This window comes from Meleagris gallopavo, chromosome 5 (genome assembly GCF_000146605.3).
Source record: "Meleagris gallopavo isolate NT-WF06-2002-E0010 breed Aviagen turkey brand Nicholas breeding stock chromosome 5, Turkey_5.1, whole genome shotgun sequence".
Lineage (NCBI taxonomy): Eukaryota > Metazoa > Chordata > Aves > Galliformes > Phasianidae > Meleagris > Meleagris gallopavo.
Window position 1 is genome coordinate 49527695 of NC_015015.2, and position 26264 is coordinate 49553958.

Here is a 26264-nt window from a genome sequence, read left to right on the forward strand (position 1 = left end):
AAAAAAAAAAAAAGAGGAAATTAAGCCTTATATCACCTCACACAATCTAACATAAATATAATGTGCATTAAAAAGAAAAAAAAGCATTTTGTCATACATTCTTGACCCTACACATCAGCCAATAGAGGTGTTTTAATGTATTTACTTATAAAGATGGCTCTCCTATGGGCAGAATGAATGTTGAGAGGTGGAGCCATGGTACTGCAGTATGGGAAGGTAAAGGAAGATGACTTTCCTCTTAATTCTGCCTGATGCTGGGATTTTAGCAATCAGCAATGTAGCTTTAAACAGTGCAAAAGGATAGAAAGCTTAACTTTCTTTGGATATAGAAGATGTGTCAGTGTGAGAATTAATAGCACAGCATGGGAAATTTTGGATTTACCTCTAAGCTTTGGTTAAAATGTATACGTATGTTGATCATTTGCTTTAGATGGCTTGGTGTTGTTTAAATATCCAATTTTTCAGATTTGGTGTGTGTGCAAACACAGTTTGTCTGGACTAGTTCATAAACAATTTGTTTTTTCAAATGTACACTTTTATTCCCAGATGACTTAAAAAAAAAAAAAACTTAAAATAATTAGGATTTATTTGTTAAATGGTAACTTAATTTTAATGTATTTTCCACTTCAGACATTCAACTTTAATGAATTCTACAGTGTAAACATACAAGAACACGATGTCAAAAATAGCTAAGGGTCTTTTAAAAACTATAGCTAATAGACTTTGGTAAGATGTTATATTCTGAACTTGTTCTAATATAGAAAGTTCATTACATCTTTGTTGCTTTGTATTTTAACACGACTTTGGTATGATTACAGTGTCTTTTAGCAACTGCTCAGATATTGTATATCGTAGTGTAAGATTTGTCTTCTCTTTCCCACTTCCTTTTGCTTCTGCATTCTTTTCAATGAGGCTCCCGACTGAATATGAGAGGAACGGGAGATTTGAGGGCTCAAGGTGAGGGTAAAATTTTTGTTTGAAATGTTATTTAGGTGAGTTTGAATCTTTCTTCTCTTGATTATGTGGCTCAGTGGCTTCAGGCAGCAGCTTTTGTTTTGTTTAAGGCTTTGAAACTAAACGAAGAAGCGTTTTTGTCTGCAAAACAGCTATTAAAGCACTGACTGGCTTGTTTCTAAACTTTGATCTTTCCTGTTGCCTTCTCCCTCATGTGTTTTTTGCATTTTAGTATTTATGATTTGCTGTTGTCTTGTAGATCCGTAGGTAAGTGGTGTCTAGTGAGACTGCACCTGTGTGGGATAACCACTGAAGGATGTTAAGATATATTTTTGTCTCCAAAATCACAAATATTTTCCATATTAAACTCTGCCTCAAATCTTTGTGTTAAAAATACTAGAAATTATTGAATTTGTATTTGTTCTGCCAACCATTTCAAGTAGAAAAGGCTTTCTAAAATCGGCATCAAATAAAAGTTGGTGTTACTCCTCCTATCCCTTTTGCCAGCTCCTGCAGCTTCATTAAATTAAAACCTTACAGTTAAAACATAATACATCAGCAATCAAAGAGTACGTAGCATCTGAGAAACCATATAGCTGGATCTGACAACATAATCCTTTTATTCTTGCAGATACTGGGAGTCTTTATAATAGAATATAAAATTATGAAACAGGTTATCTTTGCAATAGTTTTTTTTGACCTTGTTATTGTTTTTTATGTAACTTTTTCATAATTGCCTGCTTAATGGTCAGAGAGGGAAGAAAGCATTGTGTAAGCAGAAATTCACTGCCAAATATCGTAGAGAAGAGCTTAACTTAATTGTAAACTGAACTTTGAAGTTCAATGTGAGACCTAAACTGTGTGGTTTAGGGTCAACAAGGTTATGTGTTTTCAGAAAATATTAAAGCACCATGGTCAGTATATTAAAGTCGCTTGCCCTGGGGACAAGTAAATTTGAAGACACGACTGACAGCATGCAGACTTTCCAAATGAAAATCTGTCCCATTTTTTTCTTAAATGTTTAAATGTCACTCCTTATTCTTTAGCTCTGCTACTGCTGATTTTAATGGAAGTAGAGGCATCATTGTGTGAACCAGAAATTTCTGGATCGTTTCTTTTTCATTTTCCTGTATAACCTTATTTCTCCTTACCAAGGGAAAAGCTTTAAAGAAAAAAAACCTTGCAAACTTGGGAAATGAGAAATACGAAGGCGTATTTTTTGCTGTCTCTTAGAACTGTGGCAGCAATAGGAACCCTCTTGCCCTGGTTGCTTACTAACCACGTTAAGTTGTTTGATAGTGACTTCCAGCTCTCCTTCCTGCATTTTGGCCTCCAGGACTCTTGCACGCGTAGATTCTAGCTGCAAAAGACTCCATCACATTACTTGATTGATACTAAACAAATTACTGACCAGCTTAAAGACAGAATATTTCCTCCCCGTTGAAGGTAGCCCCAGTATTCTACAATATGGTGGTTCTTTAGCGAACGTCTCATAGAGTAGAACCTATCCAGCCCAGGACTGGGTTGCAAGTGACCCAAGAGTAGGGCTTGGAGCAACACTTGACTTAAAACCGAATCGTAGCTGATGTGTGTGGTTTTTCCTCAGTGAGGTAACTCCCCTCACACTCCCAACTCCAGTGACCTCCAGTTGTTTCTCCCATCGAGCCTTACCTTTGTTTCAGCCCCGAACGCTGACGCTTTATCTTTACTGTGTGTTTGTACAGCAGTGAGGGAGATGGGGTGCTGCCAGGGCCCCTAGACACTGCTCTCGTAGTGTGTGTTGCCTGTGAGTTTGCTTTGCTAACACCTGTCCCAGGAGAAGTGGCTCACCCTGCTAACTGATGTATTGCTCTCTTTCAGCCGCAATGTAGCTGTGGATCAGAAGGACGAAAACAAGGAAGCCAAGCCTCGCTCGCTGCGTTTTACATGGAGCATGAAAACCACCAGCTCCATGGATCCCAATGACATGATGAGGGAAATCCGGAAGGTCCTGGATGCCAATAATTGTGACTATGAACAAAGAGAGCGTTTCTTGCTTTTCTGCGTCCATGGGGATGGGCACGCGGAAAACCTCGTACAGTGGGAAATGGAGGTGTGTAAACTGCCAAGACTGTCCCTGAACGGCGTTCGCTTTAAGCGGATATCGGGAACATCCATAGCTTTTAAAAACATTGCTTCCAAAATTGCCAATGAGTTAAAGCTGTAACAAGAAAAATAGTTTAAGTTGTAAATTAGTTAGCAATTTCAAGTGTTTTGAGAATTCCGATGGAAATGTATAGAATAACATTTAGGCAATAACTTCTGCATCCTTCTGAATAGTGATATTAAAGAAAACAAAGCTGCTGAGCTGGGAGGGAGAGTTGGACTTTTTATAAGTGCACTACAGCATTAAAGTTGCCTACTATGTAAAATATTACCCCTTCTGCTTTATTTCCATTGCTCCTAAGTCTTTGACAACAAATTGAAACACAGAATATATTCATTTAAATATGCCTCCTGTTTGTGTGGACGTGTGAATGTACAGTATGTGTGTATAATATATAAAGTATTATATGTAAACAATTCATTTACCACATGGAGCTGTACCAGTACCTCTTTTTGGGCTAATTTTGGTGCTAAAAATTGAAATGGCCAAGGAGGAAACACTTGAGTTAATATTTAAAATAACTGAAGAGATAACCAGTAAACGCAGGTTTACAATTCACTGCTGTGTTAAGGAAAAAAAGGGTGTGAAGGGTTTGGATTTACGGTTGTGAACATTATTAGTCCTGTTTTCTAAGTAGAGCTCATGAAATTATTAAAAATTCACTTCTACCGAGTAAGTCTTGCATTATATTTTGCCCACCTATTTATTATTTAAGTCTGAATCAAATTTTAAAAATGTAGTTGATTTGTGCATTAAAATTTGGGTAAATGCTTCCATTCTTCTGCTTCTGCTAAACTACTAAAACTGTATCTTTATCCTTCTGGCTTATGGGTTTTGATTGCAGCTACGAGTAATTTTCCGTTGCTCCACAGTCCCTCTGCAGAACAGTGTGGTGTGCTGAGCGCTAACCAGTGGCTTCTTCTTCCACAGTTCTCAACCTTACACTAGGTCAGACTGATAGTAGCACAAAAAGACTCTCAGATACCAGCCACGTTCTGATGCCAGTCACCACACATGAGTCTGTGCTGCTCTGAAGTATTGCTGCGGGCACGGCAGTGCTTTCCTTTGCTTTCTGAGTGCGCACAGTATCGAAACCCAAAAGTGGGAGTCAGATTTGGCTGCTGACGTCCCCTGTTGTAACATCCAGCTTGCTTAACTACAGCCATAGGTAGTGGCAGCTAAAACTTTCCTCGCAGCTCTCTTTCAGCGTGCTCCCGCTTGACTCTGGGCACGTTGCTGTTGGCTTTATGCTGGCTGTGTCTCCAGATTCTGCTGAGGAGGGAGTCCGCTGTTGCTCCTGTGCCGTGCGGTGTGGAATCTGCCCCGATGGACACTGATGGCCAGCTAACTTTCTGTAGGACACCGAGCTGCTGTCGGATGGTCCCCGCTTCTTAACCACCACTGTGGTGAGCTGGATTTGGGCTGGCAGACCAGAACCAGGAGCTTTCTTCAAGCGTTGTTTCCTGCTGATACTCAGTTCATTTCATCGAGGACTTCTGTAGATAAAACCCTGCGTTATCTACTTGACTTTTTGTATTAATGTTTTATGGTTATATTTCAGTGAAGCACTTAAGCATGTACTTCACACGTGCTTTAGACTGGAGCCTAAACTTGCATTTTGAATTTGCAGTGAGCTAATAGCTATTCATAGTGCGCAGTTCAGGTCTGACACGAGGTGAAATCCGTGGTGTTTTGCAAGTTAGTTCTTGTGACCCGCGGTCTGTGAAGGCAGCAGACTTCCCCTCTCTTTCCCTGAGCATTGATATTGACTATGCTAGTTTAAAGGATGATCGTAGTTGTTAAATGTAGTAAATATTCCTGGATTTGCATTTTATTCTCTGTATATTCTGTGTCATGCCATGGCTTTGGAACTCCTGGTGTTGGGTCGGAGTTCAGTTGGCTTTCAGTGCTCTGCCCGTGCCTGTGCTGCTCAGTATGGTTTTTTCCACAAAAACTTCATTTTGTAATAGCAATAAAACATTTCAGGGCAGTCGTTGTACTTTCTCAGGTGAAGAGTCACCTATCCTTTCACCTCCTCCACTTCAAGCACTCCTCCAAATGTATTTTTTTTTCACCTGGCAGTGCACTTTGTTGTCTGAACTGAAACAGTGTTCTGATAAATTATGTAAATCTGTATTCGATGGAAGTTCCAAAAGATTTCATATTAAATGTTTTCTGAAATACTCTGTTCCTACTTCACCTCTTAAGTATGTAATTATTTCTAAAAAGTGCACCAGTGTCATACTTTGGAGATTTAAAGTTTGTATTTGAGTATGAAGGTGTTTTCAGAGAGTTCTTACAGAGTTAATCTGTCTTCAAGGTCTACTTAAAAAAAAAAAAAAAAAGATAATCATAAACAGATTTTCACCAGTTTGCTTCCCGAATGCCCAGCAAAATGGCCAGGCTGCAAGAACATACCCTCGTTTCCTTACCATCCTGCACGCGTACTGTGCAGGCCTCCAGCAGCTGCCTGGAAAGGAAACTGCTTCCTTCAGATCTGCAACCAGAGACCAACCTCTGCCTTTTGTTTCTTCGTCTGCTTTGAGGTCTGTTGGTGCTGCTCCTGATCCAGCTTCGCAGAGCTACGGCTGTTTTCTCTCTGCATTAAGAGACGAGCGTTACAATTAATCAGAGGCCGGCGCATGGTGAGCATCTCAGCATCCTGAGCTGTGTGTCTGGCAGCCAAGCAGGGTTCTGTAATCGTATGGCTGGAGTCCTGGGATGTGTGGTCTGACTGTGGTGGTGGAGGGTGTTTGTAATAGGCTCGTGACTGAAGTTCTGCAGTGCTAAAACCCGTGTCATCCAGTTCTGAAGATGTCTTTGCTTGCTGGTCTGGTTAAGAACAATGTCTTCAGAGTTATGGGAGAGGTTGGCTGCTTTAAATAAATGCGTTCTGGGTTTTAATAGATGGATTCAAAGAAGGAGTGAGGGGACAGAACCAACAACGGAACACTCAAAAGGATTCAGATACAGTTGGTCTCAAATTCTGCCTGTACTTAAGCTTTCTAAAATGCCTGCTTCTCTTTTATCTGTCGTGGATCAGATGTAAGGCAGTTTTTAAGGCCTTGGGCTGTGCTGAGAGATGGGAAGAGGTCTGTTAAAGGACAGTGGGTGCTGCGGTCTGAGTGCTGTGCTCACTGCTTTTATTCTTTTTTACAAGCTATGGACCCTGGACCAAACTTTGGAGATACAAAGCCTTGCAATATATTTGGGCTCATTTGTTTTCTCCTATTGTGGTAAAGCTTTAAGATCAAATACACTAAGAGATTGATTTTCTAATTGCAACATTTTGCCAAGATGAACTAGGCTTCAAGTAAATTAGGACCAAAAATTAGTATTTGCATCTTTATGTTAAAGAAGTCAGAAATTCAGGAGTTCTTTGAGTCATAGGGGAAGACTAGCAGATCTGGAGACAGACCTCCCCACTTCAGCTATAAGCTCAAATGTACATAGACCTGTTGATAGATGGTAATTTCTACTGTCTGGGGGACCATTCCGTTGTAAAACTTCCGTGTTGCGGATGTTCAGGAAACATCTATTAGTTTTGTAAAGCTAATTGCTAATTTTAAGCATGCAGTGTTACAATTTTTCCTGTATTTCCAATGTCGGCATGATCTTGTAAGTTTTCATGGGAGAGCCCAGGACCTTTCCTGTAAAGAGATGGTTTGTGTTAGGAGAGAGCACTGCCTGAACCTCAGTCTGAAATTAGGGGTACTTGTATGGCAGTTCCACATCTGACCAGATCTTTTCCCTTCTGCAGTCAATGGCTGCACCGATTTTACCGTGGAGCATCCCTTTGAAAGCTTTGTTGCTTCAAAGAATGAAATGATCTTATTAATTAGTTCTTAATACTGAAAGCCCATCAGTGCCCTGCTTCACAGCAGCAGTAGATGCTTAGAGAAGTGAATAAAGTATTTAAAGGGGGGCTGTAAGAAAGGAGACAGATTCCTTAGCAGTTCTGTTGTGATAGGACTAGGGGAAATGAAACTAAAAGAGGAGAGATTTAGACTGGATATAAGGAAAAAGGTTTTTTGTTGTTTTTTTTACAGTAAGGGCAATGAGGCACTGGCACAGGTTGCCCAGAGAGGTGGTGGATGCCCCATCCCTACAGACAGCCAGGGTCAGGCTGGATGGGGCTCTGAGCACCTGGTGGAGCTGTGGGTGTCGCTGCTTATTGCAGGGGGTTGGAGCAGATGGCCTTAAAGGGTCTTTTCCAACTCAAACGATTTTATGATTGTGATCAGAAGGCAGGTAAGCTGTTGCTGTGTATGAGCTCCTTTCTACTGGCAGACTGGAGTGGGGAAACAAGCTCCCCACTGAAGTCACTGGGATAACTGTGGCTTTCATCTTCCTGCTTCTGGTCTGTTCTTACCGTGCCATCAGGCACTGCTGCCCCCAGAGAAGGGCCAGATAACATGAGCAGAACCGTGGAGAAATCTCTTCTAAAGCTGAACCAGTATTGCATTAAAGCAAATGAATTGGACAGGCTCATTCTTGCTTTTTCTTTGCCTTCTGATTCTGCTTTAAGCTTTGCCATGAGACGGGGCTTCTCGTTCCAGCACTGCTGCAAGCAGGTGTGTCAGTATTGACCGAGGCCTGCGTTGGAGCCATTTTCAGGGCATTAATTATTGCTTGCACGTTTATATTCACCTGCACGTGCCGTTAACGCCTTGCAGAGGCTGTGGCTTAGCAGGTAAGGTACTGATTTCGAAAGGACACCGTTTTTGCACGTTGTCTGCTTCCGCAGCTGTGTTGTAAGGCACGGGATCCGCGCGGTGACGGCGGGGCGTGGGGGCGCAGAGGCCGTTGCAATACCCGCGGCAGCCACGCGGGGTCACCCTCGGGCAGCGGCTGATGGTTGCGGCCGGTCGGCTCCGCTGAGAGGTGGCGCGGAGCGGTTCTTACAGCCGAGCTCGGGCTCCGCGCTCTTCCTTTGTGAGGGACCGCTGTCCGCTCGGCTTCGGGAGAGGTGCCACCTCAGCACCGAGGCGTCTCCCCCCCGTTATTGCTGTTGGTGATTCCTTCCACCTGGAAGACGGAGGTACTCAAATAAGTGCGAAACGGTAATTAATTGTGTGCGTGGAGCTGTCTGCTGGGCTCAGGCGTAAAGCTTCCATTGTGCTTCGAGGTGGTGCAAACAGCTCTCAGGGCTGCACGGGAGGCTCTTTCCTCTTCCAGGCTCCCTGGGCTCACAGGGCGTGCAGGGATGCGTACTCAGAGCTAACAGCCAGCCTGTGGGTCCTAAGTCACAGAGAGGGCAGAGCCTGCAGCCGGGGACACGTGTGCTCACACCATGTGTGTTACACAAGCTCGTTTCTCCAGAAAAGTGCTAAAGCTCACAGCAGGACCTGATCCCTGGTGCTGGCAGCTCTCCTTAAAAGGCTGCTTAGCAGCACAGAGCTGCACTTGGGTGGATGCTGGTAAAATATAGATGGGTTCTGCAGAGTGCTGGAGCTGAGGGCTCATTTGTGCACCTGCTGACTTAAAATGTTGAAAGCAGAGGAAAAAAAGAAAATGAGAACTAAGCTTAGGGGGAACACTGTTTAAACCAGCTGCTGCCTATGTCCAGTTCAGCTTATCTCAATGATATATCCCCACCTCTGCCCTCCTCTCCTGTCCAACTACAAGTGAGAATCATGAACGTTTCGTCCCGCCCTTCTTTTGTCACTTAGATGGTGTCTTTTCCCAGTTCTCTGTGTGACTTTTGCAGCATTAAGACTGCAAAGCTGAGTGTCGTTCACTCAGCAGCCCAGTTAGGGGAAGCGAGGGCATGAAAGCAAGTCCTAAATTTGGAATGAGCCAAACATAGACATGTTGCTAATGGAAAACCAAAACCCTGAAAGTAAGGCTCCGGATCACCATGCTGCTGCATTGAAATCAGTGGTTATGCTGGCTGTACTGCTACGCTCGTGGCAGTAAGACGTCCTTGTGCCTTTATGTACTGCTCAGACAAATGTCCTGCCTGGGGATGTGTGGGTTGTTACCTCTCATGCGATATTTGCTGGGGGTGGAGAAATGGAGGTTTCTGCTGCTGAATTCGCTGGTGATATGGCAACCCTGTGGGTAAGGCATTGCAGAAGATGAGGACAAACAAGGCCAACTTCTGACCTCAAAAAGGGGTCTGGTTGGGAGCACAGAATCCTGTGAAATGGAAGACACCCTCAAAGGCCATCTGGTCCAGATCCCCTGCACTGAACAGGGACACCCACAGCTCCATCAGGTGCTCAGAGCCCCGTCTAGCCTAACCTTGGCTGTCTCCAGGGATGGGGTTTCCACCACCTCACCGGGCAACCTGTGCCAGTGTTTTACTACCCTCATTCTGAAAAAACCCCTTCCTTATATCCAGTCTAAATCTCCCCTCTTTTAGTTTGAAACCATTTCCTCTTATTCTATCATAGACAACAGGGATGGTGCAGGCACTGTGCAGGGGCTCTCCTTTCTCCTGCTAGTAGTGCTTAACCTTGGCAGTTCATTAGAGAAAGGACTGTGTGCCTGGAGCCAGAAAATAGTAATGTCTTACCTTTGCTTTGCAAAGCTAAGCTGCAGCCTGCTCCAGCCAAAACTCTGGAGAATGATATCCAGTTGTTTGTTGACGGGACTCCTAGGCCTAAAGCTGTGTCCCCTGCCCAGCCTGAGCACCCTGCAGATAAGGGGGTAAATTCAGGAGCTTCCACTTCTCAGCATCCACTTGAGCGTGTTGGAGGCAACATAATACATCTGTCTTTTCAAATGAAAAACACAGGCAGCTTCTGCAGTAAAGTTGCTCTTTGTGCAGCTCAGGAGAACCTCAGCCTGCTCTCTGGCACCTTGACAAATCACTTGTGCTGATGCAGAAACCTTTGGAGTACTCACCAATAGCGTGGTCACCAGCAGACCTGAGCTCCCAAACCAGTTCTTCAGATCTTCATGGGGCGAGTCGTCTGCACTTGCATGTTGTTGTACAACTTGCTACTGAGACTAAAAGGTACGTGGCCTTCTTTACCTGCATTTCTGGGGCACACAGCAAAGGAGAGTAGGTGTTAAAGGAGGAGCTAAAACACAGCCCTGTGATGCCTTGATACCGTCAGAGAGACACAGACCTGCCAGCAGTCCCACTCAGCAGCTGCATTGCGGAAAATCCCAGAGCGGGCTGGGATTCAGAAAAAGCACTAAAATCTATCTTTCAGGGTGACAGGGTCTCTAAGCAGGTCATCTCGCTTTGGAGGATGCACACAGACGATGTGATCCCAGTATGTGGAGGACAAGCCTGCCTACAGCGTGTAACGAGAGAGCTGACTGATGGAAGTGGCAAAGGATGGAGGATGCTGCCTAACCATTGCTGCTGCCTCTTCCTATCTCAGCTGGTTTCATTTCTCTTTCCTGGCTTGAGGCCAGGCTGGCTTGGGGCCAGCATATTTCCTAGCTGTGGTTTCTTGTCTAGCTGCTGGACTGACTTCTCCTTTTGCTGGCTGTACGCTGTTCCAAGGGCTGTTACGTGGCCATGCTTTGGAAGGGCCTTCTGTGCTGGCCAGGCTGAGGACTGTGCAAAAGAGGAAGGGCAGGTCTTGGCTGCACACACAGTGATTGGTGATGCTTGTGCAAGTTTGTCATAAGGCAGAAGAGTCAGACTTTCCTAAGTCTGAAGTTAGAGCTCTTCCTGGCTGCCTCAGTCATCTGGATGAGTGTGGGTAGGCTGACGTGGGGAACAACAAAAGCTCTGTGTTGATAGGTGTGAGCCAAGTTGTTTGAGAAAATCCAAAATTTTCTTCTCAGCAAAGTAAAGCAGCAGCTTCTCATGGTGTGGTGTGAACTTTGCTGAAATTGCTTCTCTTCTGGAGAAGAGAAGAGAAGAGGAGGTTCACAGCATCCAAGGATACTGTCAGGGGGACTTTCAAGCTCATATTACTGTCACGCAGCTCAGCGAAGAACTGGGAGGAGGCACCATCTCTCTCCTCATCCCTGGGAATGAGTCATGAGTCCCATGCTTATCTGTCCCGTGGGCCAGTTGCTGCTATCCTTTTTGGAGGTTGTAAATGTGCAGCCAATTCGAGCAGATCATTGGCCACTTTTGCCTCCAGGCAGCCAAAAAGTCTCCTGCAACCTCACTTTAAGGAGCTGCTGAAAGCAATGCTAAAAGGGGCTGCTCTTCTCCTTGGCAGCTTGGGCTATGGCCACAGTGTCCACTTGTGTCTGCAGGACCAGAGATAATGTCTGGTGTGCATGCTGGGAAAGAGGGCAAGGAAAAGAAACCCAGGATTATTGTGTTTGAAGCTGGGAGACGTGTCCTGAAGTCTCTCTGGCTGAATAACTGTGACCATCCCACCACCACTGCAGAAGGAAACAGCAGGCTTTTTTGTGAATCTCCTTCCCAGCAGTAAGCCAGGAAAAACAGAGCGTTGGCTCTTGCTTGGACTGTCACACACTTGAATTCAAGCAATGTTTTCTCTTTTGGCAGAGAAGGAGCAAAGCCACCTCTGCTTTGGAAGCGGTCTCTGCTTCCCTTCCTGCCTGTCCCTGAGGATTCCAGGGGTGCCAGCTGGGTCTCAGGGGGCAGCAAGCAGCTCTGTGGGGCTGGTGCCTCTATGGTCATGTTCCTTTGGGCAGCTTCCCATGTGTGACACAGTGCAGAGGGAGTCCCCAGAGTTCAAGAAGCCTCTGGACAATGCTTTCTGACATAGAGTTTGGATTTGGGGTGGTCCCTTGTGCAGCCAGGAGTTGGACTCAATGATCCTTATGGGTCCCTTCCAGCTCGGGATATTCTGTGGTTCTAGGATCTGAGGGAAGGAGCACTTGTTACCAGGAAGCACGGGTCTCATGGATGCCTTTTGAAGGTGCTGGGCAGGGCTGAAGTGCAGAGTTCCTGCAGCAGGGATGCAGCGGAAGTCTGGAGGAAAAGCAGCTATGGAGATAACAGCAGCAGTGACAATCAGAAGAGGTGGGATCGAGCTCAGCTCAAAGACAACCCGTCGACTGAAGCAGACATCTGTTTCCGTGGAAAAAGTCATCTGTCGCTGTAATGAGCCTTTCCTTCTCCTTGCCTTGGGGAGCTGGGAGGAGGGGAAGGAGGGATGGAGATGGCTGGCATGCTGCTGGCCAGGCCTGGCTGTGCCTGAGCCACAGCAAAGCACCTCCAGGCGGTGGGTTGGGGGCTTGGATCCGGGCACCTGTCAGCTCTGCTGTGGGCAGACCTGCTTTGCTTCAGGGCCACACCCTTCACAAAAGCACGAGCATCCCCAAACGCACCCGAGCTCCTGATGTGCTGCCAAGGGTTTCTGCCAGGCTCTGCTTCCATCGTGTGCGAGCACCAGGGCAGCCTGGAGAGTAAACAATATCCTTTAATAGGAACGCTGGGCAGCTGCTTAAGGGCAGCTGTGCAGGCAGAAAGGAGCATTCCCCATTCAGAGCTTGCACTGGGGAATCAGGAAGGCAGAAGGGGAACCGAAATGCCCTGATTTGGAAGTGAGTCTCTAGTAGAAAAGCGACTGTCTTGTGTGCCACAGCCAAGGGAGATATTTTTATTCAGTGGGAAATATTCTGTGTCTGCTCAGAGGCTCCAGCCTGTGCTTCCAGCCCTCAGTGAGTGTGACCATGACCTATGGCAGGCGCAGGAGTTGCTGCCAGCTCCTCAGGGCCTCTGTGTGGGGCTGTGTGGGGCTGCAGCCCTCTTCCCATTGCCCATCCCCTGTATTGAGGCCTAACCCACTCTCTGCAGCCCACCCATTTCCTATGGCCTAACTTGCTCCCTGCACCCAGCAGGGCCAGGAAGGGAGATGCCAAAGTGTGAACAGGCATCCAAGCAGCAACAACAGTGAAGCAGGTGGGCATGGCTCCCGTTTCCATGAGAACAAGGGAAAGAAGAAAAGGGGGAGCCTGGCTCCAGCTGTTGGTTTCCTACTGCCCTGTCACCCACTGAAGGGCTCTCTCCTTGGCTTATCTCTGCTTTTTCCCCCCTTCCTTATGCAGGCTGTTCTTAATGGACTCCAGCTGCTTGTCCCACCTGCTGCAAACACTCCTGCAAGCCCCAGGCTGCCACTGCCTGTACCAAGGCACCAGGGGTCCCACAGCTCAAAGACAACAAAACTTCAAGGGCAGAGCACCTGTGGCTGGGGGCTGGGAGAGGGCCTGCTCCAGGGCTGTAATCATTAAGGTTGGAAAAGCCCACTAAGATCACCTAGTCCAACCCATCAGCACCATGCCCACTAAGTATGTCCCTCAGTACCACGTCTTCCACTTTGGTGCTGCTTGCTGTCAACCTTTGGGCCAAAGCAAAGGTCAGTACTGCAGGGTGACATCCACTTCAGTGGGAGGTGACCTTTGGGGAACCGGGGTCTCCAGCTGGGAGGAGAGCACAGACCACCACAGCAGGCTCTTCACCTCCCATACTGTGTGTTATACAGATTTCTCAGTCCCAGGAAATGTTCTGCAGGCAGGTTTTTTTTTATTTCTGAAGGGCAGGCAGCAGGGAAAGGAAAGGTTGAGCTCCCTTGGGAACTTTCTACTTTATTTTTACTTCTGTTTTTGTTTCTTTAATCTTGAGGAAGGAACGGACTACAAGGGGCATAAATAAAAAATGCAGCTCGTTGGGACAAAAGTATGCAGCTGAAACCTTTGCCCAGGGTTGTGAGTGAGTTTGTGCACGAGAGATGCTCTGCAAAGGCGAGAATGTTCCATGTCAAAGTGGGACTTCATTTCATTTTACTTCTGTTTCTTCCAGAGGTGTGATCAGAGTGATCCTCCCCTCCAAAGGTGAGGCAGGAGACCTCATCCAAGAGTGAGCCACCAAGGGCTGTGATGTGCCAAGCTCCCAAGATTTGTGCTTTGCTTATTGGGTTTTCTTTTAAGCTCAGTATTTACTGGTGTGGAGCAGCACATGCAGAACTCAGAAGTGAGGGTTAACCAAGGCTGAGGGATGGGAACTTGTATTTGGGAGAGTGGTGGGAATGAGAGGGTTGCATGCATCAGAGTTCCCCCTCCCCAGAGACCAGCAGGTATTTCCTAGCATCCAGCCAGCAGGCACAAAGTGTTTTATCCCACTTCTGGTGTTATGAATGCACCTTTTTAATAACTATTCCCACGCTCAGCCAAATAGCTCTTGGTTTTATAAATGCATTTCATTGCTTCTCTGTATCTTCTTGATTTGTGTAATGCAAAATCCCTTTAGGTAAATTATTATGTGTTTTCAGTGATCCCTTTCAAGGTTAGTGTTAATTTAATGTGAATGATGGGAGCTGAAAGGCCCATCAGCAGGGCATTTTGAACAAATCTAAGTGATGGCTCTCTGGAGGAGCTGTTTGTGGTGGAGACTTCAATCTGGAGCTAAGTGGTAAGAAAACTCTCAACGCATCCATGCCAATGGCAAACAGAATGGAGACGGTGGGGAGAGAGAAGGAGAATGCACAGGTACAGCAGGAAACGATGGCTGAGTGTGATCAGCTAAATGTGAACACGTGTCGTTGCCGTTTTTAACACTGGTTATGTAAAAGTATTTGGAAAAGGCACGCGGGCCATCTGCTGCCCTGTGCCCCTCCGGGGGCTCCAGCTGACCGCCTGCTCCCTGTCCTCTCATTGCCACTGCCCCAGGGCCAGGGTCTCGATTCCTCGTCAGAAAAGCAGACTCCCCTTCTGTCTGCTTTTAAAAAATGTCAAGAGCAGTGCGCAGGTGGGGAGAGCTTTGCTTGGAGATACTGCCCTGCTGCAGCTTTGTAGCCTGTCATCATCCCCATTACCTTGGTGTCCAAGCAGCAGTATTTTTCTCCATGACACTCTGCTCTCCACTGCTGCCATCATGGGTATGCTCTGCCTGCAGGAGTCATGGAGAACCATTAAAAGTTCCTCTTCTGCAAGGAGCTGCTAGAGCAGCAGAGCCCCTTGCATGGCACTGCTGCCCCTGGCTCCAACAGGAGGGGTACGAGATGCTGCAGTCCATGGCAGGCAGCTCCACTATGCTCAGCTGCACACTCTCCATCCTGCTGACCAGTCTCTTTGCAAACCACAGGGCTCATTGCAAAAACAAATAAATAAAGACGTGCACCAAAAAAAGACCAAACCAAACCACTGAGTGCTAGAAAACACGTAGCTCGCAGCTCGCTGTTGGTGCATCCCAAAAGCAGAAGGATGGAAGCAGAGTGCTCGGAAGCCAGATGCTCAGTGATGCTTTGCCTTAAAAAGAAGGCTTATAAAAACAATAAAAAAGCCCGCTCTTATTCTTCCAGGGTGAGGAGCAGACTTTCTGGGGCCATGGGTGTTTGTGCCCATTGCAGTCCTCTTCCCGTGCAGGTTCCCACAGTATCTCTGCAGTCGGCTTTCCCCAGACAAGTCCCAACTTGGAGGCAGTTGCACAGCAGCAATTCGACCCAACGCCGTCCCTCTGTGAGGATGTCCCATTGGTGTCCTGCTGTCCGTCCTGCATCATGGGAGGGCTCAGCTGGCCGTGCCAGCAGCTCCTGCCATCATTTGCTGTGGCTTGGGGATCTCTGAGCACACAGGATGTTCAGAACAGGAGGAAAACAAACATGGATTTCTGGGTAGGTTACATTTGCTCACCTCCCAGGGTCTCACACATTCCTGAGTAATCCAGGCAAGTTTCGCTATGCTGAAACCTTTGACTTTTGATTTAAAAAACCACCTCAGTGTTTCTATTTGTCTGAGGATTGCCAGGTACTCTTGCTATCCATTTCCCTGCTGTTGAGCACAGGACCTTTTGCTATCTGGAATTTTATATGCATGCATGTATATGTCCATATATAATATATGGTATCTCAAGCTCTTGGGCAGTGCAGAAGAAAGCAAAAGCGTTTGGATACCTATCTTTACCCTGTCTGCTAAATGCAGATTTTCCATCAATTGCTAATTCCGGCCTGAGTCCTTGCTGCCTATTTACCTATCATACCCACTCTGTGGCTGCAACAGATACATTTTCCCACTTGATGAGGGTTGACAGACCCTCATTCCCATCAGTCTCACCAAGGCTTGGGCTATGGGGTGCTCTACTCCATTGTGGCTTGGCTGTCCCTTCCCCAGGATGAATAACTGCATGCAAAATCCTGGGGAGGCAGACATACCCACATTGAGAGTGGACGGCTAGGCTGCATTCATCAATAGCAACTGGGATTTTTTAGGAAAGGGGAAGGCAGAGTAGCCAGAGGAACGCAGAGAAACCACAGGAGCCTCCCAGATGCTGCTTGGGCAAAAAACAAAGCGAGATGAAAAGGCTGTGATGCCATCTCTATTCCCAGCAGCATGCCCTGCCCACCACACCACCACATTTTTGTGTGGGTGGAGCAAAATCACTCCAACGCTCCCACTCGAGCTATTCCGTGTTGTGTAAAATATGGGAACACTCATCCAAGTGTTGGATGCAGGCTGAGTGCCGACGGCCCGCCTGCCGTATGGGTGTCAGAGCCATTGAGTAACCTCCTTTTACTCCAGCCTCCTTTTCTTTCTGAGCAAAACGGGAAGCTGGAGCTGAGCACTGCCCTGGCCTGGGCTGTAGATAGGGCACAGCTGAGCACTGTAGCCTTGTGTAGCCAGCAGGTGAAGGCACCTGTTCCCAGGCCTTGTTTTCAGGACAGAGAGGAGACACCCACTTTGAGCAGTTCGCTATGGGATGCTGGGGTCTCTTGCAGCTTGTGGCCCTGTTCCAAGCTCAGCTGCTGCCCCAGGGAGGCTGTGGAAGGGCTGGGAGCTTCCTGCCCCATGGCACCATGCCTAGGATCGATATCCCATCGCCACCCCCCAAGTGGCTTAGCCCACAAGTGGATAAAACACATTGAATGATTTCCCAGTAAATGGCATAAAAACGATAAAAGGAGCATTTATGGGCTGCCTGCTGCCAGTAAATGTAACGTGAGAAGTAAACGGCATCCCAAAGAACTCAGTTCCTTGGGCAAGGAGCTGAGAAGGCAGCAGGCAGCTGCAGGGGCTCTTAGGGGGAGGCAGGAGCATCTGGATAAAGAAGGGGATTAAAAGGAAGAAATTTCCCTTGAAAACCTGTGCGTGTTGAGACTGGAAAACACGTCAAGTTGTGCAACAGGGCAACTGAACTAGCACTGTGTTACAGCCAGCAGACCCCCATCTGCTCTCGTATGCACTGGGATGACAGGTGCCTCTGCCAGCACGGTTAATTGCAGCTCCCTGCACCAAGCACCCCAGCCACCGCTGCCTGGCCCCTGCTCCCCCAGGACGAGGCCATTGCCTCCCTGACACATGGCACAATGAGTTGCAGCTAGGTTCTTGGCACTGCTCCCTCATGGCATCAGGACAAGGGGGTGGAAGGTTTAATTCTCTCTCGAGCATAGATTTTTAGCAAGCACCAACCACGGCAGGACATCTTGTCCAGCCTTCCACCGTGCCAGGTTTGGGCCCAGCTGCTTGCTGCAAGCTGAAAAAAAAGCATGGTCTTGTTCCTCTTAGCAGTGAGAGGAGGAAACACAGCTAAGGTGGTGGGTGGGAAAGAAAATCAATTTAAAAAGCAGTATTTTCTGGTTGGATGCAGGCATTAAGGACTAGCTTGCCATTCCCACAGTTTGTCAGCGAGCCATGGGTCCTGCCTCACTCTGCTAAAACCAGGTGAACAGATACAGCTCTGATAGGCAAAGGGCATAAGAGAAACAAGATACAAAGGCAGAGACACAGCCTTATTAGTGCAGTCAACATAAAAAAAACAGACAAGTTTTCAGGCACCTCCTTACACTGGATAATTGCTGACTGCAGTAACAGAGAGAGCCATCACTAAATTAGTGCTCCTTGATTACAAGATGCAGTACCAGCTGTTTGCATGGTGTCTGGAACAATGACACGAAGTACAGCAAGGAAGATCTGAAGGGCACACAACGTCCTTCTGGCACCATTTTCCCCCCCAGCTCTCACAAGCCTCCTCTCCCCCATCCAGCTAAACCTGAACAATGCACAGAACTGCATTTAAAAGAAGCCTCATCCAAGATTTCTCACAAGCCTTCAGCTTATCCCAACTGCAGCCATCACTTGAACTCAGTGACAGCATGCAATCACAGCCTTGGAAATATCACAGCTTCTACAAAAGAAAGCTTCAGTTATCTACATAAGGCTATATAAAGCTGCACACTGCAGAGTTATGCATCAACCTTTCATCACGTTCCCTCCATAAAACCCAGATTTTAGCTGCGGGTAAAGCTGCTGAGCAGGTGTTAGCTGCTTCCCAGGTTGCATGAGCTGTAAAAGGTGTTGTTACTAAGGGCCCAGTACTGCTTGCTTCTGGGAAAAAAAAAAAAAAAAAAAAGGGGACTCTTGCAGATTAATAAGGGGAATCTTCCCCATGGCAAGCATACATGCACAAATTACAATCACCCTGGAGAACAGATCTACTCGATGCAACACTGTAAGCTCACACCCAAAGAACAGCCTGAGTTTGCAAGCCAGGCCAGGGCTGGAAAAAAAAAAAAAAGAAAATTGGTACATTCTATTTTGCTCCTGCCTCTTCAGTTTATAGGGCAACTGGAGCACAGAGCACCAGAACAAGCTGAGCAAAGCAGCAGTTATGTCATTTTCCTGTAACTCACTTGTAGCCCTTATCACTTCCCCAGATAAACCCAAAGAGCTTCGTTGGAAGCACTGTTTTAGTCTAAGCTCTACCCCACTCTGCCCCCAAAAGAACCAGTTAATTGCTTACTCTGACCCTCTACGCATCCACAGGCATGAGGATGCGATCTGATCTTTTCCCAACAAACTAGCATAGTGTAGGTATTATTATGAGCATTGCCCTACAGCATGAGGAGGACATGGCTCCGAACAGCAGCCCTTTGTACCCAGATCCCCTCCCTTGCAGGAGTCAGTCTGGCTTGCCCTACTCTGGATAATGACAGCTTACACTCATCATGAGCAGATGCATAAGCTGAAGCCTTCAAGGTAGGGCAAGTTTAAAGTGACTCATGTTTAGCACCAGTTCTCAGGTTTACAGCAGCTGCAATCTCTTTTGCCACTGCTATAAGCACATTTCTAACTCCAACAAGTAGACTACACCAGCACAGCCAGGATGATGTGCTAGCAAGCACATCCAAGCAGTTCAGCTAACCAGGCACAGCAAATCACTTAGACCTCAAAAACATTCACATTACATTAACACATCTAAGACAGGTCAGGCCAAAACAACAGTTTATTTCATTTTCAACAACATTTCAGCCATCAAAAAATAAACTCTAACACAGATGGATGGAAGACTTCTCTACAGTGTAACTAAGTGGGCTCTGACCCAAGGGGTTTGAAATTGGAGTGACATTTTATTATTCATCCAATAAGTTAGGAAGCATGAGAATAAAGTGCTTTATTTCTGAGCTGGCATGAGGTCATCAATGGACTGGCCTTTTTCAAGGCGTTTTTCCATTTCAATGAGCAGCTTCACACCATCTACCACCATCTGCACCAGCTCTACCTCAGAGAAGCCAAGGCGATCAGCATTGGAGACATCAAACACCCCTCCGACTGCAGCTGTGTCCACACCACCTGGAGCAAGAGATTTAATGAGTACACTGACCACTGCCTGAACCAGTAAGTCTGCCTTTCTGCCCTCACCAGAAAGAGGTGGGAGCACAGAAAGACAGTTCTCTACAAGTTACCACTACCTCCCCTTCAGGGAGATAAAGCTGAATGCGATGAAACATGAACCACTTTTTAATTTTTAACTCATGAGTAATCTAACTGCACTCAGAAGTACTTGCTGAAGCTATATCCTAGCCAGAAGTTAAAAATCAGAAATCCCATTCCTGATTACAACAGGCCCACTGGGTTCACTTTATCTGGTGCTCACAATACCACATGGAAAGATATGCCTAAGAGTGCTCAGAAGCTGGATATAATAAGGCTTAAGCAAAGTACCAGCATCTCCATCTCTCCAAGCTACACTTTTCATGCTTGGTTGTCCCCTTACGCTTCAGAAAGGTCCCTTCTGGATGGTCTGTCAAGCACTGTCAGCATGAACCAAGAACAGCTTTGGCTGTAGCCAGGCTCTCACTGCTGTCTGGTCACAGGCAGCCTGCTTGGGGCATCACTTTATCACCACCTCTCACCTGTGCCTCGTTTCTGCAGCCGAAGCCTCTTGAGGACTTCTCCAAACTTCTCATGCTTCCCAAGGTTTGGTAGCTTGATGTGCACACCAGCACGGAGCCCTGTTCCAAGGTTGGATGGGCAGGTCAGGATGTAGCCCAAGTGTGGGTTCCACATGAATTCATAGTTTTTGGACTTGAAGAGAGTTTCTATCTATAAATAGAGAGAATGGATGTTTAGAGATTGTTCTCTGTCTCAACGATGTAGGTCATCCATTAAGTGCTCAGTTACAGCTTCAGTTGCATAGCAACAGCCACAACAGTTTGAGCAGCTATTTAAGTCAGTTACATAGGCCCCCTCCATTTGTAGAAGAGGGTCACCAGTGAGGGGCTTTTTAAGGCCTTAATCTTTCTCCCAGCAGCGAGACAGCCTAAGTTCAAGCTATACTACAAAGCCTGAAATTGCTATCTACTGTGAAGCTTGATTTACCAAATGTCAAACTGGTGTGTCTGTTAGGATTAGGGAAGGGGCTGGTAAAGCACAAGCTGATATCAAGACCAGAAGCTGAGAAAAGCATGTAGCCTAGAAACTTCTGTCTAATGTCACCCATCCACATTTAAGCAATTTTTCCTCCCACCCAGGGTCTCTAAATGCTGTGAATTATAGAGACATGTAGAGATCCTTTAAATACAGTTTGATAAAGGTGTCACATTAGGATTTATTCCAGATTTCATAACCATAATGCTTTGCCAGTACAGGCATTTCAGAGCCCTCACAACAGAGGATCTCATCAGGATGTTCCCAGAGACCCAAACTATGAAGCAGCACCTTGCAGACCAAAGGAGAAGGATGTCACCTCCTGTGTGCATGCTCCCAGCCTGGAAAAGCTTGTATAGTCAGCTCTAACCAGACTAATATTTAGACCCAGAGCTCAAGCAGCATTTGATTTACCTGTGTTAGCCCTGTACAGAAGCGAGTAAACACTTCCTTCATGTTGCCACCTTTCTGCATGGAAATAACCCTGAGGTGATCCTCCTCATTGATCCAAACAAGGAAGGTCTTGTTGTCATTGTGCCTAGGAGAAAAGACAAACTTATTGTCTCCTTTGACATTTTCAAGACAGATTTAGTAGCACCAAGTTACTCACTGCTGTAGCTTCCAAGAGGCTCATCTAATTGCTTCAAAGAAATTCATCTTCCTGTTCTCCATCCAAGCACTAACAAAATTAAGCTTGTACTTTTACCCTATTCTTTTCAAGAGGTATTTGGAAGTGGCCTGTATCTATGTCAGAAAGTAATAGCATGACATTAGCCAGTGTTAGAGCATCAAAACTGAGTAATTTTTCACCTCATTTGTGTTCAAATCCACAAATTTAGGAGATTTAATCCGTTCAGAGTTCACAGAAGGGCAATTAATACAGGCACTGAAGCAGACCCATAGACTGATGTTCGCACAGATACCTCGCTGACAGTGAATAACCAGAACTTAATGAGAATTATCATATTGCTAGGCTGCCCTTTGTGCCTTGTAAGAGAGCTAAGGTGAGTTTCCACTACTCATTTAGATCTGGGACTCTTCAGAGATACCATAAAAACCTCTGAATACCAAAGGTCCCTCTGCACTAGCTTGCAGCTGGTCAACATGTATCACACTGATGATTTCTCAGCTAGAATTAGATGAAAGCTATTTACACAGACTGAGACTCTACACTTCAAACCTGTACATTAGCCATGCTCAGATGACAGCGCTATCTAACATCTAACCTGGCAATCTGTAGCTAGATGATGCAATCTTAAAGGTGACCTACAGAAACAAAGCATGTTTCCTCTGCATTTATTGAAACAGCTACAATAGTAAGCTTGATGCATTCCAGCTAAGAACTAACCTTTGGCTTATAGGGGAGCAAGTTAATTATGTGGCAGAAGCTCCTGAGATGCAGTTTTATATAGGTGACCTACATGTGACAAGCAAAATCCTTCTACCCCATGCCCCTGCATCAGTCAACTGATGCCACTGAGTCTCTGGTGGGGGAAAAATACCACTAATAAGGTAACACCATATTAGTCTGGCATCAGTGAGTTTCTGCACACAGAAGCAATGAGATTACAAAGGAACAACTACGCATCTGGTATCAAGACTCAGTTAAGTTCATACCATGGTTTGTTACCTTAGTTACTCTAAACTCATGGTACAAGAGCTGAATATAGCAGAACGTTAACTCTTTTAGAAGTTATCTACTTCCTTAAGTTGCTCCAGTTATTGTTTGGTGCTTTGCAAACCTGTGCTGGATGGACAGGCTCTGGCAATAGGCCAGCCAAGCTGGCTTGTTCCTACCAGCCCAATGCAGTGCACACTAACACTTGGGGGGCAAGTTCTGCTTTCAGATATCACTTCCTCAGGGGATACCACACAGAAGTTCTTCATTAGATTCAGCAGCATAAGCTCACAACGTGCTGTTTTGTCCAACTATATCAGCCACAACCATAATTTCAAGACTTTTTTGCTGCAGGGATTTCATGCAAGTCTCCTTTCTGGGCACATACTCACCAGATACCCCTGGCATCAGGCCAATCTCGTGCCATCCCAGATGCCAACAGAAGAGGAGAAACGGGTTTGTCAAACAAGAAGTGATCATCAATCAGCTGCTGCTGCTCTGCATCGGTCATGTTCCTCAGGGCATAGTACTTCCCCTTGAGATCACCTCCCAGACTGCCCAGAGCTGTAAGAGAGGCACTTTTAGGATGGGAGCAGAGACTACAAACATTCCCAGAACTTGAGAGGTTGCATTCAAACTATCTGCTTTTGTTGGTTCCTCCTCTGCTTTCATCTGTAATGGCAATGACTTTGCGTGGCATTACAGAACTTAGGGCTGTATCAGATGATTTGTGTGCATCTTCCAGGCAGAAACAAGCAGTCTTTGTTCCATACACAGTCTTTGATCCCATACATAAAGTATGGGATCATTACTGCTGCTTAACTGTAGTAGTGAAGTGCTTTCTCCCAAGGAGAATCAAGGTCACAAATACAAGCAGCAGCATTCTCATCAAGGATGATGCCCTTGAGAAGTTTTGGAACAGTGACAGGATAGCACCTTGAGAAAGTATCTTTTCCTCTGGCTTAAACTAAGTGGGAAGCAACAGAAAGAACTGCAGCTGAGGAGTTCCACTGAGAACTAGAGCTCACTCAGAGCTGGACTACACCTCTAAGCAAGTTGAATGTTAATGAAAGTCAATTAAAAGAAGCCACAAAATACTGCAACCATGACTCAAGCCCTAGGGTTGCTCCATACCTATTACTTCTCAGGTTTGAACTGTGATGAACCAACCTCTTTCCCCACACACAGAAAGAAACTTTCAAGATCAGCAAAGGTCAACTTAATACAGTCCAACTTCCCTAACATGTGCTCCTGCTCTGAGCTACAAATTGCAACACTGATGCAACCATGATCCAAGCTGCCTTTTTCAGGGAAGGTTCCACATTCAAGTTAAGCCTTGACGAAGGCAGCTTCTGTCAGCCACCTCTGTTCTCCAACTGCACAGAGCACCTTTTTGCCTAGACAAGGTCAGCTTCCCCTCATCACCTGATTCAACACTTTACCTTCAACAGAGAGCTTTTCAATAGCCCGTCTCTCTCCCCTGCTGCAATGAGGGGGAAGCAGAATCCACGGATGCTCCTGCCAGTTCTCACACGAGAGCTCAGCACATAATTAGGATCCAAGTCATCACCACCCTACAAGATCAGAAAATTAGTCAGTACTGCCTTGTTGCTAAGATGCTTACGCTAAATACACACAGGTTCTGTGCGCTTATATTTGACACTGACTAGTTGTGCTGTAATATGATGCACTTTAGGACCATTTTTTCCAGCTTTCCAACAGGTATGAGAGTAACAAACTCCTTGTTTTGAGGTTAAGACTAGGGCTACTAAGTATGTGCTAGAAGACAAGGATACCCATCTCAGACCCAGATCTCAGCTTCTGTTACTCCTCTCACTTACAATCTAGAGGTATTAACAGGACAAATCCTTGTTTAGGTAGGTGTTTACTCCTGCAAATGAGAATTATTCATTAATGTCAAAGCATTTTAATTTTTGAGATATAGCAAGATGGCAGCAGGAATTCCCAGAGACTGTAATAACATTTGAAATCTGCAAGATGGGTAGAAGCCTCTACTTCCAGCCATAACGATGGCTGTTCTATAACATGAGACTACTGTCTGATTTTTAGCATACATCATCTTACAGTAGAAAGAGTTGAGGTTTCTAACAGCCCTGGGACTGGGTTGTTTCACACAACTAGCACAGCCCAAAGAAATACATGCTCAACGTGTTTGGCATGACTTACATTGCAGAGCACATGAAGCAAGTCCTGCTTGTCAGCTGCCTGGTTCTACCCAGTTACTAACAACCTACTGCAGCAGGCTCTTGAGTAAGACTGCACTGGGCACAGTGCCTGTCAGCCAGTGCACAGTGAAAGAGAGAGGCCTAAACGGATTGCTCAGGCTCTGTCAACTGCTCACAGCTTTCCCCAGGCCTCAGATCAGTGGCTATCAGTAACTAAACAAGAGTTTATACCTGCAGGTTATCAGCATTCAGGTCGGTCTTGTGCTCATCAGTTGGTTTGTAGCCACCATGCCTGTCTTCAATAACTGGATCAAAGAGTTCCTTAAACACTTCATAGGATTCTTCGTCGCCAGCTACGCATCCTACTGTCATTATGAAGGGATGGCCTGGAGTAGTAACAAAGGCAGAAGAGCTAAGTTGGGTGATGCTCAGCCATACTCCAACACAGCACTAACCAGGCAAGTTTCTTCACAGCAGATCTAGTCACTTAGAAATGCACTCACTTAATAGCAGTTGGGAGACCCTACACTTTACATTTCATCCAGTTAGTCAAATGCAGTGCTATGGGAAACCATAGCAGTTGCCATTAAGCCACACTCTTGTCAAGCTTTGGTTTAGGGCAATTTTGCACAGCACATCCAATTTTACTAGCTAATGCAAACTCGTAGATAGAACTACACTTAAAACAACCATGCTTTGCTGTGAGCAAGCATGCATCGCTTTGTTCGCTCTGCTACAGACAGAACTGCATTTTCAGAGTCGGCTCATAAATACCACCTCCACGAGCTTAGCTTAAGTCACCATACTGAAAAGCACCGGTTACTTCAGCTGGCTCCCACAGAATATCTCAGCGCATTTTACCAGGATTATCAACCCCAGTCTGAATGACATCATCCAGGGTGAAGCCACTGGGCGTGACTCTGTCTCTCAGTTTCTTGTACAAATCCAGGGTTAGCACTTTGGCCATGTGGTTGTTGTGGGTGCTCAGGTCCGGGTACTCCTCATCGGGAGGCAGCCTCTGATTATTTAGTTGGGCCATTTTGATATTGCTAGAGTAAAAATAAATACTGTAATGTTAACACATATATGCATCTGTTCCCCCTTGTTTTCATAGAAGTGCTACAGAACATCACAGAACCTTTGGAATAGGATGAGCTTAGAACAGCCGGGTAAGCCCACACAGCTCAGAGAATTTTTTTTCCCCCCCCGGTTGCGTAAAAATTAGAACACATTTGAGCATTTGCTTTTTTTTTTTTGGTTCGGATTTGAAGTATTTAGCAGAGCAGTTACATAATGGGAGCGCCTGGGAATTGCTGTGTCAGATTGCAGCGAGGAGCACGGCTCGACAAATCGTGGCCTCCTCAGCACAGCCGTCCCTTGGTGCGTGCGGGGTTTGCTGTCAAGGAGCACTTCCAGGAAGGAGGGGGAGCAGACTGCCCTGCAGTCCTAAGGGTGCAGCCGTTACCTGGGTTATCAACCCCGGTCTGAATGACATCATCCAGCGTAAATCCACTGGAAGTCTGCCTGTCCCTCAACTTCTTGTACAGGTCCAGGGTCAGCACCTTGGCCATGTGATTGTTGTGCGCGCTCAGGTCGGGGAACTCATCATCAGCAGAGTGCTTCATCTTCAGGAGGTTGTGGCTGTTTGAGAAGGGCATGGCTGTCCCTACCGCAGTCACTGGGGGAAGAGAGGGAAGCCTATCACCGGGGGAGGCCACCAGGCACCAAGCAAGGTCACCTTGGCTTCGTTTCCACCCCACGCATTCCACACCTTCGTTGCCACAACACCTTCCTCAAGGCCAAGCAGTGAGGAAAAGGCAAAAAAAAA

At 46.3% G+C, this 26264-nt stretch overlaps 2 protein-coding genes across 12 annotated transcripts in view; one reads left to right on the forward strand and one right to left on the reverse strand.

The window, feature by feature from the left end:
- MARK3 (microtubule affinity regulating kinase 3) overlaps positions 1-5286 on the forward strand; it is a 61130-nt gene extending 55844 nt beyond the window's left edge. For 7 of the 11 annotated variants that reach the window (XM_010711944.3, XM_010711945.3, XM_031553697.1 and 4 more), the window contains 2 exons: positions 913-957; positions 2815-5286. In XM_010711944.3, the coding sequence (XP_010710246.1) occupies positions 913-957; positions 2815-3160 (391 nt within the window). In that variant the 3' untranslated portion in view covers positions 3161-5286. The remainder of the gene's footprint in view (positions 1-912; positions 958-2814) is intronic. The other 4 variants (XM_010711946.3, XM_010711947.3, XM_010711950.3 and 1 more) reach the window with 1 other exon arrangement.
- Positions 5287-19312: 14026 nt separating this feature from the next.
- The window catches only part of CKB (creatine kinase B), a 7481-nt gene continuing 529 nt past the window's right edge, over positions 19313-26264 (reverse strand). The window contains 8 exon segments of the mRNA XM_010711953.3: positions 19313-19555; positions 20119-20308; positions 21047-21170; positions 22643-22814; positions 23693-23752; positions 23755-23824; positions 24668-24822; positions 25902-26114. Coding sequence (XP_010710255.1) covers positions 19377-19555; positions 20119-20308; positions 21047-21170; positions 22643-22814; positions 23693-23752; positions 23755-23824; positions 24668-24822; positions 25902-26094 — 1143 coding nt within the window. The 5' untranslated portion in view covers positions 26095-26114 and the 3' untranslated portion in view covers positions 19313-19376.